Below are 17,949 nucleotides of genomic sequence, written 5' to 3' on the forward strand. Positions count from 1 at the left end.
TGCTGTTAATCTAAAGATGTGTGCAATTTTTTGTTTGAATAACTCTTTCCCACAATATAATTTGGATAAGCTATTCATAAATTGATTAAGATTAAACTTCAGAATTTTCTTTCTGCTTGCCAGTGAATAGAAGCAGGGGCAGTACACTATCACATCTAAATATATACTTCAGTTTGGTCATTGAATGCAATGGCCCACTGTGTCAGTAGTGTAGGGTGCTCTTTAAAGTGAATGTAAATGCCATAGTGCTCCTCAGGGAGCCTGGGGCACTCCCAATCACACAACCAGCAAAAGTGCCTGATTTGATTTAATCAACAATTATAGCAGTCCATGGTTTCCACAGTGTATTGCACCCTTTAAAATGAACACAGGTGCCATCGAACTCATAGGGTCACCAGGCCACTGTGATGCATCTGGTGCTGTTTTAAGGTGGAATCAAGTAGTACCCCTAACCCCCTATAAAGGGAGCTCTTTAAAACAAATGTAGTTGCCATAGTGCTCATGGGGGAGCTTGGGGCACTCCCTGTCAAGTGACTATTGGGGCATTATCATAAGTGCCCAATTTGATTCAATGTGGTGTAATTTAAAACCCCACCAAAAACACCCTGGCATGTAAACATTTTGTTACCCTTTAAAAAAAACTGAGCTTTAATTGTAAGCCTACTAATTGATGATTACTAACAAACATAACAATTAGTAATTAATTTTCCATCATATCCCTCTCAGTTATGATCCTGTCAGCTGTCACAAGCCACATAGTACATACTGTCCATTTTTCATTCATTCTATTGTTTTATATTAGTATTAATTACACTTACTTGTGAAACTTTGTTTAGGTTCTGTGACATGTTTCCAATGTTATAGAATAAATAATATTTTTATTTAGGTCTATGTAGTAGCATAACTAGCACCAGCAACTTAGTTGTTAGATCTAATCTAGATTCTAGATCTAGATCTAGTACCATAGATCGTAATTCATACTAATTTGTGAGTCTCTGACTGGCATTTGGCATTTAGTTTTTAGCTAGGGCCCTACCTACTCCTACTAATAATAAACTAATAAACTAGATCTATGACTATGTAACATCTTTCCAAAACATAATTCAAGCAGATATATCCTATGGCCAAGCAACCTTTTTTGAAACTCTTAAGTTATAGTCATGATATTGTTGTCAGAAAGTTGTGTTTTTCAAGCTCTTGTCTTTTTTAATTTACGGGCGGTAGCCATTTTTAAACAAATGATGAATTTTGCATATCAACGGCGTTTAAAACTGCTATGTGACGGCTCACTTCAAAGTATTAAACATCTCATTAATTTATTATTTTTTATAACGCTTATGCAATAATTTTAGAAACTAAATTTTAAAATTAAACACTAATATTTCTATAATTTAACAATATTATTATTATTATATTAAACAATAGCATGGTTCGTTTCTTAAAAATTGTTTATACTGAGACATGTTTTGACTCGCTTTAATTTGGTTAATCTAGTCTACGCACCGATTTTAAATTCATTTAAATATTTGTACATATAAAGTTGTAAACAGCCAAAATTAAAAATAGAGTACGACTACATGTTGTCAATTTTATTTTAGCAGCAATTTTGTATTATTTATTTTTTCTTTCTTATCACGTTCTTCCATAAAAATAAAAAGTAAAGTTCCATTTCGAACATGACGGTCCATGCCCCATGGGCGGGGAAAGTAAAGTTGAGCTCAACTGTTTCTGGCGGATGGGCATGCTTTTGAGCACACTATCCCTTCATAATCATATGCCGAAGTCTTAGAAACAGGCCCATAATAATATACATCTAGAATCTAGGCCTATATTTAAAGCTTTTTCAAAATTTAAAATAGGCCAAGGGGGTCGTCCATAAATGACGTCACACTCGTAAGGGGGGGGGCGTAATTTTGTGACGATGTGTGATGAGGGGGAGGGGGGGGGGAGGGGTCCGATGGTGCGACGTCACACTTTTGCATATTTAAAAAAAACGATTCTAATAAGTTGTAATAGGAATTGATTAAAATACTCTATTTTGACAGAGTTCAGACAAGATTTTGGAAAAATATCAATGTTTTGAAAAATTCAACTGCAATTTTGAGGGAGGTTGTAAGCTGAGGTGTAACGTCATTTTAGGGGGGTCTGGCTTTTTGTGACGATGTGTGACGGAGGGGAGAGGGAAAGAAAGAAAACTGCTCACTTTTAATTAATATGTTGGGCCTATTGAGAATCAAGATTTCGTCTCTGCACGGCAATCGATAGGCCTATATAATAATGTTGCTGATTAATAAATATATTCTCAATAGTTTGATATCATAAATATTAAACAAAATATTAATTTATCTCATAACATAATATGCAAATATAAATGTTCCGCTCATCCCCAAATAATTTGTGTCTGTCACTTTTGAATTCATGTTGAACAGTGTTGATAGCACTCGACAATTATAATACATTAGCAACGATGTAAACTATCATGGCCGACTTGTAGATACCGACTTAGATCTAAATGAAAATTGAAGGATTTTTAATACACAAATAAATTCCCTTTAATCTTAAATTGAAAAATAAATGTGTACAGACAGAGCACTAAATTAGTGTTTTCAAATCTTTTTCACCATGGATATAAATCCCTTAGCAAACCCAAAAGGGTCAAAACTGGTGTGTGAGATTTGTCAGATGCCAGCTTTTCTTCAGTGCAAAGCATGCAAATTGACCTATTACTGGTAAAAAAAAGTACATTTAGAGCTACATCTAATAGAGATTTTTGCTGTTTTTGTTATAACATTAAAATAATATGCCTGGGCAGTAAGATGGGAGGGGCCAGATGTTGCTTAGCTTAGGTATCAGGCCCCTCCTCTTCACACAGCTGATGATCTGATTCTGATGGACCTAAGGAACAGGACATCACATTAAACATTTAGAAGAACTTATAACATCAGCTTTCCATATAAATTATTAATTATGAGATTATCCTAATAGTTTCATCTTTTCCAACAGTTATTTGTAACTGGAACTGGACTCACTGACTGTCATACTCTCATATTGTTATTTTATTTAGACATATAAGCCTACCATGATAAACTATAGACCTACTGGCATATTTTTAGTATTTAAGATTTTATTCTTTTACTAAAAATGTGCCTACAGATTGAACATATATGTAAATCAATCTGAATGTCAACTATTAGCCTATACCAAATAACAGTTCTGGCCTCAGAAATCTTTCATTTCGTTTTATTTTTTATTTATCTTAGATTCTTAGCTTGTGCATAAATTAATTATTGTTAATGAGTAATAATAATTCGGATTTTTTAGACTCTTTTATAATTATTATAAATGCTTCTTTCTCACATTTTTATTTTATTTTCAGCTCGGTTGAACACCAAAAAGCTGACTGGGTTGGTATTCATGAAAAAATTTGTGAAAAGCTTGCTTTCCTTAGACAACCCACACCTTTTATGCCATCCAAAGAGGAACGCGAGAAAAGACAAATGCAAGTAAAATTAATGAAGGTAAAATAAAGATAGTACAAATAAAGGAAGAAAGCCTATTATGGTACATTTATTCCACTTGTGAATTTGTTCTATAAGGTGTTCTACAAAACATGATTGCCCTTTGACTTATTATGGAAAATCATTTAATGTGCACTAAGTCCTAAGTATAGTAAAGTTTCCCTTTATACCAGACAGTCAAATTGCATATAAAGAGGTAGTTAAGTCAGCACTATTTCCTACCAACCTTTACTTTCCCTAATGTTAGTCAGGTACCCATAAGAGCTGGGTGAACTTATGGATGTCTTACTTACTCAAGCTCAGGATCCAAACTCGAGATTTGCTGATTAGCAGTCATACACTCTATCGTCCAACCATCACATCCCATTCATGCACTAAATGGAACAAAAATATTTAAAACTTGAAGGAAAGAAAAACAATTTTCAGATGTTTCTTATATATACTTATGGTATTTAAATAGTACTAATAAATACAAAAATATCTTATGTCTAGCAATGATTAAAAATTATTTATTACTTGGTGTTACAATGATTGATAATAGCTATAATGAAAACATTAACTCATAATAATTACTCACATAAGCTATTAGACTTCAGACAATTGTTCATGCAAAGCATACACACCTTACTTTAATTACTGCACTTCATTTACAATTATTGGAGAGGTAGGGCTAGCAGTGGCAAGTGTAAAACAACCCAATAGTAAGACAATGGTATGGGTACACTTGCCAATATCTGTATCTATAACCATAAAGATGAAACAATTTTTTTACCCATTTTCTCATTTAGAATATATACTTTAGTTGTAGTTGCTCTGGTATAGTTTAAAATCATGTATATAAGAGGCATATCAAATAAATCATAGGGTATTGCAGTTAACTGAAAGCAATTCAACTAAAAGACTTTTTTTTCTTTGTTTTTTTAAACAGATAGATCTTATTGAAATGTCTCGGACTTTAGCTCAGAAAATGTTGTTTGAAGGGAAACATGAGGAGTCTGTCCCTGCAGCTATGCAGTCACTAAGATATGCCATAGATGTTTTTGGAGTGGCTACCATTGACCTTGTTCCATCATACCTTCTTTTAGGGGAAGCTAGTGTGGGTTAGTCAATATCATTTTGTCTAGAATTGTTTAGTATTCATTATTTTCTTGCTGTTGAAAAACAAATTAGTATTTAACTTTTTAAGAGGACCTACTTTCATAAGCTAGTTTTACATATTATATTTGTTTCTTTAAAAAATAAAGTAATCTTATTTTTTAGGTCTTGGCAAGTTGACTCAGGCAGAGGATTACCTGGCTAAAGCTCAGTGGACTGTCCTGAAAACTCCGGACAGTTCCAGGGCAATCAAATCCAAACTTTACAGAAATCTTGGTCTTCTTTATGCAGCCAAAGGCGATATTGAAGAATCACTCAGGAATTTTGCTGATGATGTAAATATTGAATTTAAAAATAGGTTATTTATAAATGTGCAAGTGCCATAATATTGAATATATAGTTAATTTAACTGAAGAAAAGAATAATTTAGAAAATTAAGCATGACATACCCACCATGGTACAATCATCCTATTGTATTTAAAGAGCCAATGAATGAATGAAATTATTATTTAAAATGGATCTTATTTTTTATTAAAACAGTTGCATTTTTAATTGTACTCATTTTCTTATCTTTTTATATAAAAGATTTACCATTCATCCGAAGAATTCGGAACTGACCATATCAGAACATCAGGTGGATATTTCCACATGGCCAATGTGTTCTTTAGACAAGGAAAAATGGATGTTGCTGATTCTATGTACAGACAGGTAAAAAAATAATCCTACATTCCCTTTCCTTTTATGAATGTTTGTAGCAGCAGCATATGTTTACTATTATTTTCTCTTTGGACCACTTACGGACAATATTAAGGGATTAGGCACTTATTATGTAACACACATTTATCATTTTTAGCCCACTTTAACCCTAAATTATGCTATATAATATTTCATAGACTACCATCCTTCATATTAGGGGTCATCCATTTATGACGTCCACAATTTTTTTTTTGGATTTTGGACCCCCCCCCCCCCCCGTCCACAAAAATCCACTTTTTTTCCTTATAAAAGTCTATATGCGTCCACAAAAGTCACTTTTTTTCGGACCCCCCCCCCCCCCCCGTGTATGGACGTCATAAATGGATGACCCCTTATACCATCATTTCAAAAAGGATTAATTCAGCTAAAATGAGAATAAAAATAAAAATTGCCCTTTACCCCATAAAAACACATAGAACAAAATTATAAACTCCCCATTTCTCCCATTGTGTAACATATTTGTGAAGAATCCCTAATGGCTAGATAGACCTATTTTAAACACAGCTAGTTTTTGTCAACACTTGCTTTTAATAACATGCTTACTGCAATTTTTAAGTAATTATTCACAAGTGTAACAAATTAAAAAGTATTGCTCAGCTTAATAAAAATGGAAATGAAACTTTGGAAACTAAATCTCTTAAAACACATTTTGATACATCATGATCACAAAGGCTGTTAGTCTTGAGACCACTATAAAACTCAAGACAATACTATAAAGGCTTTTGCTGTAGAATTTGCTTTATTAACAAACCTCTTTTATTCTATTTATAATGACAGTTCTTTTGTTGCTTGAATTTTAGATATTGTAAACTGAGTTGGTGAGTGTAATAGTGACAGATTTTGGCTTTCTTATTAAAGCCAATTTAGTTTTGTTTTTTACTTTGCATTTTATCATTTGTTTTGTTAAAAATTGTGTTACGCCATTGCAAAAAGATTTGATTTTTTATTTTTTAATATTTTTTTTTGGGGTCAGAGAAAAGCTTTAATGAAGTATGAAGGGTTTATTATTACATTTCAGTGACTATAGTCTTTATAAATCTTACTCAGAGTTTCTTTCACATTCTTCACTCAGGGAGGGACACTCTAGTTACCTTATATATTATTCTATACAGTTATATAATTTTTCTATTTCACCTGTTCTTACTAGCATTCCACTGCTTTTATTTTGCTTTTATTTCCTTTATCATCTAAATTATATTATGTATTATAGGCCTGTAATTTAAGATACTATTTTTAAAAAAAACACATTTGTTTTAGTTTTATTGGCTAGTGAGTGTTTATTTTTTAAATTTTATTGTAGATTTGAAAACTGTAACTGAAATTGAACTCTACAGGTAATCAACATTTGGCATGAACATTTGTCTGACATCCTGACACAAGTGGTAGCCATGGAAACCACAGCTAAATCCAAATCAAGAATGATTGGACCAGCTAAGGGACTTCTTGATGAAATATCAAGTGGACAAGGTATTATTTACCCTTTTGAATAATGTTTTTATAAGTTAGTTACTCTTTAGGACTTAGCAATATATAGGGCAGATGTAATAGAGTTCTTCTGTTTCTCTTACCTCTGCCTATAAAAGTATAGTTTGGTTAGTTCTGTTCCCAGCCCCTTTACTTTCCCTAACATAAGTCAGGTACCAATCAATGCTGGGTAGACTTAGGGATGTACTATGGATTTGATCCTGGGATCCAATATTTATGTTTGGGCTAGCAGTCATGCAGTCTACCTCCATACATGATTACACTACAATCAGCTTAATAATTTCTCATTGCCATTTTGGTTATTATTTAAAAATTTATTTCTGTGAACAAAGCAGACTGTACACCGTAATATATACATCAAATTATAATTATTTTTTATTTTATTTTATTTACTATCTTGATCTTTTATTCTCCCTACCCCCTATCCAAATGTGTTTAGGGTGATATGATTTTTTTCACATGAATGTTTTTGTTTATAAATAGAAAGAAATAAGCTTCACAAAAATATTAGTCTACTAAAAAATAACAATAAATCGTAATAAAAAATAGTCATTGAAACATTATTTTTAAATGAACAGATGCTGCTCAAGATGCTGAAGCTGTGCAAATCTTGACCTCTATCTATGACATCAGAGAACACCAGACCAACAGGCAAGCCCAGGACTTGGCTCAGACTTGCCATGCCCTGGCCATGTTGTATTTTGTGTTAGGTGACATCAAAAAGGTGAGGAACATGTTATTTGTGGACAACTTTACTTTTAAAATTATTTTAATTCCAGCGTTTTCATTTTTAAATTGAAAAAAATTAAGTGCATATTATTGCTTGTTTTGGTAATTATTTATTTTAATTTTTAATCTATTTTAGGCTAAAGAGTTTGGAAGAAAAGCAATTGTAGCCAGTGACCAAGTCAAAGATGATAATTTCTCAAAATCGCTGGTTGAATTCATGAAGTTTTGTGAAAAGCAAAGCACTTTATAGTAGCAATAAAGCATTGTTATCACATACATTTTTTTTCTAATAACTCTGAATTTACACAAAACATTTTTTTCAAAATTTTAATGTGCTTTGGGTGTAAATGAAATATGATCATGAATTTACAATTACAATAGTATATTTTGTTTCCAAGTAGAAGAGTTTCACTTTATATTTTATTCAAGTTTCGCAAATCAGTTTGTTGGAGCTTTTGTAAACATATTATAAAAAAGTTTTTGTAAATATTCATGTTAAATTGTTAATTTTAGTAACTTGACTTAAATATATAGCTTTTCTAGTGAAAAGACTAACAAATAATGTTTAGAATTTCAAACAAATAACAAAAACATCATAAACAGTTGCAATAATGTTTTATTAGCATTTTGTTTAATAGATCAATTTACACATTTTTTTTTTAATTTTGGAGCTGTATATGCATAATAACTACCTGATATGTCTTCTCTAAAAACAAAAACACTTGCTATTGTTAAGCAGTTTACAGTATTGTCTTAAAATAAAATGCGTTCAACTTTAGCAATTCGATTTTTGTTTTAACTTGATTGATGTTTTCGGAATTTTAAAAAAATAGAATACTAAAAAAAACTCTGTTTAAAAAACAATTTTTACAAAGTTAGATTCTTGAACAGGTTAGGTATAGAATTTTATTTAATTTTAAAAAAATGTAAAACAGTGACTGAACGAGATTTTAAAAAATATATTATTAACTAACTTAATCATTTTACCAATGATACAACCGCTTTTGGGCTTTTTACAAAGATATCAGGCACAACAAAATATAAAGGGGCAATAAAAAAGTTGTATAGGCACAGCTAGTGGATTTGAGGGGCAAACAGGCACAGGTTAGGCTTGTTCTTGTGCAGCTAGGAAAGGTGAAGACATAGGACAATTTTTTTTTCAGAAAAAAAAATTGACAATTAACTTAAGTTGGATTGGATTAGTAACAAACAAATTGACAATAGCACAATTTTTAAAAAAAAGTATAGTCAACACAATTAGTATTTAAAATGTGTAAAAAATATAAATCTTCTGACCAATCTTAAAATGATCTTTCACCAATATAAAGAAAAAATTGATAATAAAAACAACATAATAATTCATTTTATGAATAAATTTGAAATTATATTAATTAGGTGACTAATATTTCTTTAACGAAACAAAAATCAACGTTTAAGATAAGAAAATATGTATCAATATATCGATCAAGGAAGACCTTTAAACACCTAAAATATGCACCTGATTTGTTAAAAAGTAATAGATAAGCTGCTTTTTTTTCTTCATGGATAGTTGAAAATCAAATACAAAATTATTCATAACACAAGAACTGAGTGCATTAATAATTGTGAGCAACCAGAAAATATGATTTCATAACGAAACAGGGATGTAATTTTATATTTTCATCAACATATTTTTATTCTAATCTACTTTTTAAATTGCATAACAAGTTATTATTTGAACATAGTAGGTCCATTACCTATTCTAAGTAATTTTAAACTATATGTAGCTCAAGCAACTAACATGAAAAATGTTTTTTCTTACAGTAATGACTAGCTAAATATTTCTATTTCTAATTAAATTCCTTGAAGAAAGTGAGAAATGTGAATAAATTAGTAGGCTACATTATGTATGTTACATTTAACTAATAAGTGTTCATTTTTTTTTACACAACATTAAGTTTGTATGTTTTGAGCAGGTAGATTAGCAATTAAAAAAACTGGGGAGTAAGCCAGAGAACAATTTTCTTTACTCCCAGATAATTGCATTGTTTATTTTTAAAATATATACATTAGTGGAAAATAAGCAAGGTTATTAAAACATTACATTAAATGGTAGGTAAACAGAGAATGTTAGTGTAATAATTATTACAAAGGATTTTAAGAGTGAAAAACTTGTTTTTATCATAATTTAAAAAAATGCATTTTTAAATTTGATGACAACAAACTCAATATTGCTGATGAGAATTTACAAAAAAAATGTAAAAATATACCAAATTGATTTGTGAACAATTGAACATCTGGCAGTATGGTACTTCAACAGACTTACATTATAAACATAAAGTCTTCAAAAAGACTTTCTTTTAAACATACATTGAAATAATTTTAATGAACCATAAATATTCTTATTTCTACATGTAGATATAGTGATAATATAAATAAGTTATTGCACATAGAGTTCAACCAACTAATAAATGTACATATGTCAACAATATTTCTACTGTTTCACAAATCTTATTAAATTCAACCTTGTTAATTACTGTAACTATATGATTTATCTAAATTATGTCAAAAGAAAATCAAATTGGTGAACTTAAACTTCATGCATAATTCATATTTATACAAGCTCATATTGAAATATTATGTTGCAGGTTGCATGGTATTTTTTTATGTTTTGAATTGTTTTTTACTCATCAATTTCATAGTGTAAAAACTACCTATGTAAAACACAAATTTCATAATTTATATATCAATGAAAAGTCAGCAGTCCCATACTTTCTTCAAAGTAATTTTTTTGGTAAAATTTCAACATACTTATTTGAAGAAATTTAGCTCACCGTAATTCAAATTTTCAAAACAAATTTAGATCAATCTAATAATTATAAAGAAAATTTAGTTTCTTTTAAAATGAGATTAAGAATTCAGGTGTTTTAAATTATTTTTAACATCCATGAAATGTAAAGCACAGTTTTAAAGAACTATTAAAGCCCAACAGTAGTTTACCATTACAGTTAGGTTATATTTGTTGTCTTGATGAAATTAATACCTGCTTGCTATAGAGAAGTAAGTATTAGATCATAACATTTTAGTAATGTACAGAGTGAAAATTAAAAAATGATATCAATATGATAGCCATCTTATTTTTTTTGCTTAAAGAACCTAATGAACTTGAAATATTTTAAAAGTAAGCTTTAAAATCAATGTTTCTAATATATCTAAAATGTAGGTACAGTTTCATATGCTCAGTTAAAACTGATTCAATAAAAAGATATTTACAATAAACAAAATACATGATTTAAAATTAAATCACAACAGTAGTATAAATAATTAAAAAATAAAAAAAATAAACTTGAAATAAATTGCTGCAAATCATTGCTTTATCTATTAGTATGCATCTAAACATTTTTAAAAATCTTACTTATCTGATACTATAAGAACATACAAGGGAGTTTTTAACAACAAAATAATTTTAAATGTGTTTTATCAAATGACAACTTGTAAATTATATCAAAGTGTTGTTCAAATATAATAAGAGTTGGAATTAAAATACAACATTTAGGTAATTGTAAAATTATTTATTTTTCATCTGCTTTTAATTTCCACTTTTGAATAAGCCAAATTGTATTTAGAAAATACAGAAAAAACTACTTGCATTTATTGTAATTGAAGACTTAATAAACACAACTGCATAAAATTGTTTAAAATTCTTTTTCGTAAAATATTGTAATTAAACAATTAAATAAAAAGAGTTTGCCTAAAAATAAAATGAAAATTGTACCCTAAAGTTATGGTATGTATCACAACAACAGCTGGGGAAAGGATCTTGTCAGCCCATGATTGTGGTTAAATTAAATATAAAAACACAAATACAGTTAACAACTTGAACAAATATTTTACAACAAATCATAAAATAATAAACAAGTGAAAACAAGTGAATGTTTTTAAAAACACAAGAATAAATTATTTTAAACTTGCAATCAATTTTGTATATGTAACTATCTGTAAGACTAGTATTTATCATCAAATATTTAATTAAAAAATTATTATAATTAGTTTTCAATAGCTTTCACCCATCTTTTTTGAAAATGGTTTTTAAAAAAAAATTACAAGGAAAAAACTATAATTTTTCAATAACTTCATCAATGATACAAATAGATAAGTAGCAGTAGTAGTTGGTGGACAGATTTTTGTTTTACATGAGTTGTAAACAAGGTTTTAAACACACATTCTGCATGGTAGGGTATAGTGTATTTGTAATGTAATATAAAATATACATCTCGGGTAAGAAAATTTGAATTTTAAGTAAAAAACAGTATTACATCTTTAAACATTAATACAACATTGTATATATTTTTTATAAATTAGTTGTTGGGACTCACACAAAAAAAAATCATGTTTCATCTAGGCTTATATCACATTCTTCAAATTCGTCGAACTTCATATCCACTGTTACCTCATGCGGCGCTGTAACTATAATGTTTAACTCTGGTTCTCTATTTTCTTTGATTTTATCCTGTGACATTGCAGTTATATCCCCTGGATTATTATCCAAGCATGGCTCCTGTTCATCATCGCTGCTGATACTATTAGTTTCCTGCTGCATTTCTGCTTTGGTTGGCCTGAAGAATAAACACTTGATTGCACTGTAGGCCCTAGAGCAGTAAGCTCCGCGCATGGTTGTAGACATTACTGGCATATTTTTGTCATTAGACTGATTCCGAGCTCTTCGAGATTGGAGGTTCCAGCGCCTGCTAGGAGTGCAGAACAAGTCTAGGTTAGAACGTTTTTCATTGCTGGAGTTTGAGCTGTCAGATTCTTGGCTCGACTGCCTAGCAGGTTTATTATTCTTTCTATTATGTTTATTTTTATTAAACTGAACATCATTTTGATTAGGTATATTAGAAATATTCCCATTCGTCTGATCCAGGGCGTTAAGCATTTTTTCAGTGTTATCTATGTGACTGTTTGCAGCCAATAGTGAGTCTTGGAATGAATTTAAGTTTGTATATCTTTCAGGTAGAAGGCGAAGGATTTCTTCGTAATGTGTTTCCTTCTCAGCTTCAATGGAATTGACAACGTATTTTGCTGAATTTGATAAAAAGGGAGATTTCTTTAAGCCAAGGGGACGTAAGTGTGGTTGGATATGTTCTGAAGGGGAGACAATGTTGAGAGAATCAGCTGAAGTGTCGCTGTCTTTTCTGTCATTGTGGATGTAATCCGCCATTATTGGTGTAAAGTTGCCAAAGCCTTGCAAAGACAGATCTTCGGATCGACGTTTAGCAGTCGGTGGAGTAGACAGTGATGTTGGAGCTGTCGTCAAATATGACATTTTGGGTTTTTCGATTTCATCTTTGGAATCTGAAACCGAGGCATTGCTGAGTTTCCTACCGTACTGAAAATCTCCCAGAGAAACAGCACTCAACTTTCTATCAGACAGGAGCTGCTCCCCTGGTGCCGAGTCACCAACCTTTCTCCCGTATGGCGTATCAGTAAGCCTTGGATCTCCAAGGGAAGCCACGCTTAATTTTCTTCCTGAGGGTGTGTCCATTAACGAGACGGAGCTGAACTTCCTGTAATTGGGTGGGTCAATCACAAAAGATGTACTCATTTTTCTCCGGTAGGGAGACTCCATCAACGACACGGAGCTCATCTTCCTAGCACTAGGACAGTCTAGCAACGATGCAGCGCTTAATTTTCTAGCACCCGGAGAGTCGTTTAACGATGCACAGCTCAGTCTGCGGATATCACTGTTAGAAATGGCATTATATTTTCTCCTGGTCATATCCTGGCTCATAGACTGTGCTATTGAGTAGGAAGAAAAAGAATTCATAACACTCCCTGGGGTTTTTCTAGGTGTAAATGCTGCGTACTTGTAGTTACTGCATGGAGATGAGAGCGAGGAATGAGGTACTGAAATTGGAGTCGATGCGTTATCGGTGGAGCTCAAAGACTGTGAATGAGTTGGTCTGTTATCCATGTAGAGCTTAGAGTTCACAAAAATGACAGGTTTTTGAGGACTTGCTCCGGATGCCGTGACTTTGGAACCGGCTTTGGAATTGTCTGTTTTGGATGTAGCCGAGGACGAGGCAGATGACAATGAGGATTGTGTGCGGCAGTCTTTTATAGACTTTGGCTTTGGTTGTGGTTGAGGCTGGGCTGCAGCAAAGTTTCTTGGCTTGACCTGTGCTGAGCCTAGCCTGACGGCCAGCCACTGTAGAGCATCTTGCAGGCCCTCTCCACTCACAGCGCTGACTGGGATAATTCCTGCCAGAAAAAAATTGTTAATTTTTATTTACATTCATATTAAAATTGACTAAAATAGTAGTAATATAATCATGTTAAGAAAAAAATAAAAATTAAAAAAAAAAGCTGTGTACTCATTTGTACATGTAAATTATGATTTAAAAGCTGTTCTTTTTAGTCATAAAATATTGTACCATAGTTATATTGTGGCTGGTTTTTACTTTAATTTTATAAATGTGCTAATATAATTACTAGAATATAATCTATGGTATTTTTTAACTAGATAGGCCTATATCATAATGTAAAAAACAAATATAAAATTAACAAAAGTTTCGACAGTCATTTTTGAGGTAGAACATAGATCAAATTACTATATTTTTAAAAAGCATTATTTTAAATACTAAACTTTGTAGCAAATTTACTGTGTTATTTACTAATACTCATCAATGTTCAAATTATTCTTATTAACTTAATAACTGTTGTTGTAATAGTTATCTAAGGTACCACAACATACCCCATGGATGTTTGAGACATTTCAGCCCAAGTTTGTCTGAAATCTCATCCACAGACATTGTGTCTGGCAAGTCAATTTTGTTGGCCAGGAACAGGAACACAGCGCTGGTCAATTCTTCTGCATTCACTGCTGGCTTGATGACATCATAATTGAGCTCGTCTAATCTTTCTGGATCATGGCTGTCAATCACAAACACGACAGCATCGGCTCCTTTATAATAGTGTCTGAACAGGGGGCGCTGTTGGTCAAATAATTCATTTTGTTACAATTGGTTCCGATATTACAATATTCAAGTTTCAGAGTAAAAACATAAAGTATAGGTATTTTTACCTTGAATTATTTATCAGCATGTATTTTTTTACAATTGTAATGCAACCTATTATTCCATAAACAATCTTACATCGAAGAAGCATTTGTATGTAATGCATCTAGATTCTAGATCAATATCTATGTTACCACTGGCATTGGAAGGGTTTCGTTGTAGTATATATATATATATATATATATATATATATATATATATATATATATATATATATATATATATATATATATATATATATATATAGGCTATATATATATATATATATATATATATATATATATATATATATATATATATATATACATAAATATATATATATATGCCTATAACAGGGGTCGGCAACCTGCGGCTCACGAGCCACATGTGGCTCTTTTGATATCAAGATGCAGCTCTCCAGCTCCTTGAACAAATACTAATAATCTTAATAAAAAAATAAAATATTTGAAATAAAATAAATGTACTGGCTCTTTAAAACAAGGAAAATTTTGAAAATTGTAACTTTTGGCTCTTCCGCTTCAAAAGGTTGCCGACCCCTGGCCTATAACAATGATTTACAGAATGTCAAAACAACTGGAGCATGGCTTCTCTGATTGCTGTAGCTAATATGAGAAAGCTGTCATTTTGGATTATCATTTTAACCCCCCTATCACATCAATTCGGTTTTGCAACTGTGTGTTAGCATTCTGTGTAGATCTACATACCAGCTATACAATACTTACAATTTTGTCTCGACTGCCAATGTCCCATGCTGTGAGGTGAAGATCTTTATACTGAATACTTTCCACATTGAAACCTATGGGTAAAATATATCAACTTTCTATTTAAATTGCTCATATCTTAAATTATAAATTATTTTTATTCTTGAAAATAGGCATACACTGCTATCAAAATTTGAATGTTGTTGTATTTTTAAGTTTCAAAGTATTGTAATTAATAAACGAGGAATATTAATTAAATTGTGCAGTTTTTCCCTGACCAGATAAATTAACACGTTTTTGAGTTTAAAATCGTTAAAAACATCAATTCGATTTTTTTCTTAAAACTTTTCTGTTTCATTCATACTTAACACAGTAAGGGGCTGTCCATAAATGACGTCACACTCGTAGGGGGAGGGGGGTCCGTAATTTTGTGACGGTGTGTGATTAGTGGAAGGGGAGGTGGGGTTTAGATGGGGTGACGTCACACTTTTGAGTTATAAAAAAGAAATGTTAGAAAAGGGTTTTAATAAATTGTAATAGATATTGATTAAAATTCTCTATGTTGACAGAGTTTTTTGGAAAAATATTGAATTTTTTAAGAAACATTCAACTGCAATTTTGAGGGGGTGGGGGGTTGTAGGCTGAGGTGTGACGTCATTTTAGGGGGGGTCTGGCTTTTTGTGACGATATGTGACGGAGGGGAGGCGGATGTAAAAAATAGTTTTAAAAGCGTGACGTCATTTATGGATGACCTCTAAGCTAACCATACAATTTACATTAGTTTAAGTGAATCAAGGTAAAAGTAAAATAAAAGAATAATGTAATTTTGAAAGTGTTACATAAAAAATATTAAATATTGATAGAGTTGCATGTTGTAACTGACCTATGGTAGGAATCGTGGTCACAAGATCGTCCAATTTCAATCGATACAAAATGGTTGTTTTTCCCGCAGAGTCTAGACCTTTGAAAAATAAAACAAGATATATTAATATTTAAATATAGGCTTAACCAAACCATCCATGAAGGTTAAACAGGAACATCAAATTTGTATTCGATGAATCGAAATGTTTAAAGTTTGATTTACTAAACTTAGTCCCCCGCACCACCAGTGTTTCTTCCAGACTTTTTCTCCGGGGGGGGGGGCACTTGAAATTTTCGGGGGGGGGGGGGGCGGTAGACTTTCTTCGGGGGGGGGGGGCGGACACTGTTAAAAGTATATATTTTCTATATAAATTATATAAATTTCATTTCGTTCGGGGGGGGGGGGGCGGTAAATTTTTTTCGGGGGGGCAAAGCCCCCCCGAAGAGATGCCTGGAAAAAACTCTGCGCACCACATGAAAGATTTTGCTTGAGTTATTGTCACTATTGTGGTGTTAAAAATTAAGATACCCTATTAGGCCCGAAATCTTAACATTAACACAATTGTGGATATTGCCAGATTTCGTATAGATTTTAAGCCAAAACAAAATTTAAACTAACATATTAATAACAATAATGTGCAAGAAAATGTCACATTTTGAAACAAAACATTGGTTTAACAAATGTTACGATAACAGCCCACAATGCATATATAAATAATGAAAAACATTTTATTTAATTGGAGTCAAGTGTCGTAAAAGTATATTGATATTGGATGAAGGAGAATTTTCAATTTAATATTGGACGAAGAATAATTTTCCATAGGATACCTTATCCTCATACTTAGCCAAAAATATAAACTTAAAGTGCATTAGAGTATTGCCATCACGACTAAACCTACATTGGAACGGAGTTTTTCCACAAATGACATCAAACGCCCTCTTTTCCAAAATAAGCCTATCACTAAATTGTGGCATAATTAATAGCTATTTAACGCATTTTTATTTTAAGAAAAAATGGCCTACAACATGTATGCCACCTCACTTTTATTAACTTGTATTAAGCCCCACTATCCCCCCCCCCCCCCCCGAAGTTCCCCCACCCCCTTCATGTGACGTCATTATTTATGAACAACCCCTTTGACTAATCGATAAAAAAACGATTTTTACTATATCTTAGTCATAGTGCAATTTACAACAGGTAAAAGATACGGATCCGGTGAATGTTATTTCGAAATGACGAATCACTTGGCGCTTAACAATCTTTGTGCGTATTGTGAAATATGTCTGTATGGTGTGGGCGTTTCCGGCGATAACAACAACGAGTAATGCATATTTCTCATGGGGTACCTTTTTTTTAAAAATGTATTTCATCGGTAGTTTTGTACAACTATGAATTTACGCCGAGAGTGAAGTCCCCTGGCGAAGACAACAACAACGGGAATCGACTTCCCGGAGATGGGGATTCGATACCGGTAACAAAATGGTAAGTTAATTATCTGCCGTAAAAACATTGCACGCATCCCTGCTCCCAGGAGGGGAGGTGCCACACGCGAATCTTGCTCACACTTAGATTTGTTTGTGCGTTTATGGGCTCTGGCACTGTAAAGGATGTTAACATCAGAGTTTCTTCCAGCCCCCCCGAAAAATTTTTACCGCCCCCCGAACCCGAACGAAATGAAATTTATATAATTTATATAGAAAATATATACTTTTAAACAGTATCCGCCCCCCCCCCCCCCGAAGAAGGTT

The 17,949-nt window shown here is 31.9% G+C and overlaps 3 protein-coding genes across 3 annotated transcripts in view; 1 reads left to right on the top strand and 2 right to left on the bottom strand.

Annotated features, from left to right (window-relative positions):
• The window catches only part of LOC131949590 (myosin-6), a 33,912-nt gene extending 32,464 nt beyond the window's left edge, over window positions 1–1,448 (bottom strand). The window contains exon 1 of the mRNA XM_059311434.1: window positions 819–1,448. Within this exon, the coding sequence (XP_059167417.1) occupies window positions 819–848 (30 nt within the window). The 5' untranslated portion in view covers window positions 849–1,448. The remainder of the gene's footprint in view (window positions 1–818) is intronic.
• A 1,011-nt stretch (window positions 1,449–2,459) lies between these two features.
• LOC131949598 (zinc finger MYND domain-containing protein 12) lies at window positions 2,460–8,361 on the top strand. The gene is made up of 8 exons (XM_059311442.1): window positions 2,460–2,729; window positions 3,377–3,518; window positions 4,447–4,618; window positions 4,779–4,948; window positions 5,199–5,321; window positions 6,704–6,836; window positions 7,433–7,578; window positions 7,720–8,361. The coding sequence occupies exons 1-8, from the start codon at window positions 2,623–2,625 to the stop codon at window positions 7,831–7,833; spliced, it is 1,107 nt and encodes a 368-aa protein (XP_059167425.1). The 5' UTR covers window positions 2,460–2,622; the 3' UTR covers window positions 7,834–8,361.
• Window positions 8,362–10,473: 2,112 nt separating this feature from the next.
• LOC131949591 (uncharacterized) lies at window positions 10,474–17,175 on the bottom strand. Its single transcript, XM_059311435.1, has 5 exons — window positions 17,100–17,175; window positions 16,223–16,300; window positions 15,361–15,434; window positions 14,317–14,554; window positions 10,474–13,823 (listed from the first exon to the last, which is right to left on the bottom strand). Exons 1-5 carry the CDS (start codon window positions 17,173–17,175, stop codon window positions 11,950–11,952), a joined length of 2,340 nt encoding a protein of 779 aa, XP_059167418.1. The 3' UTR covers window positions 10,474–11,949.
• Between the last annotated feature and the right edge of the window lie 774 nt (window positions 17,176–17,949).

Source organism: Physella acuta, unplaced genomic scaffold, assembly GCF_028476545.2.
Source record: "Physella acuta isolate Inbredline_101_S28 unplaced genomic scaffold, ASM2847654v3 ptg000703l, whole genome shotgun sequence".
In the NCBI taxonomy this organism is placed as follows: Eukaryota; Metazoa; Mollusca; class Gastropoda; family Physidae; genus Physella; species Physella acuta.

What these genes read in the sequence shown, in the direction of transcription:
- LOC131949598 (XM_059311442.1), top strand. Translation starts at nt 2,623, where the DNA reads ATGGATATAAATCCCTTAGCAAACCCAAAAGGGTCAAAACTGGTGTGT. An exon ending in TGCAAGTAAAATTAATGAAG is followed by an intron (nt 3,519 to 4,446) that starts GTAAAATAAAGA and finishes TTTTTTAAACAG; the next exon opens with ATAGATCTTATTGAAATGTC. An exon ending in TTTAGGGGAAGCTAGTGTGG is followed by an intron (nt 4,619 to 4,778) that starts GTTAGTCAATAT and finishes CTTATTTTTTAG; the next exon opens with GTCTTGGCAAGTTGACTCAG.
- LOC131949591 (XM_059311435.1), bottom strand. Translation starts at nt 17,175, where the DNA reads ATGCCACAATTTAGTGATAGGCTTATTTTGGAAAAGAGGGCGTTTGAT. An exon ending in GACCACGATTCCTACCATAG is followed by an intron (nt 15,435 to 16,222) that starts GTCAGTTACAAC and finishes TTTTACCCATAG; the next exon opens with GTTTCAATGTGGAAAGTATT. An exon ending in ATGTCTCAAACATCCATGGG is followed by an intron (nt 13,824 to 14,316) that starts GTATGTTGTGGT and finishes TTTTTCTGGCAG; the next exon opens with GAATTATCCCAGTCAGCGCT.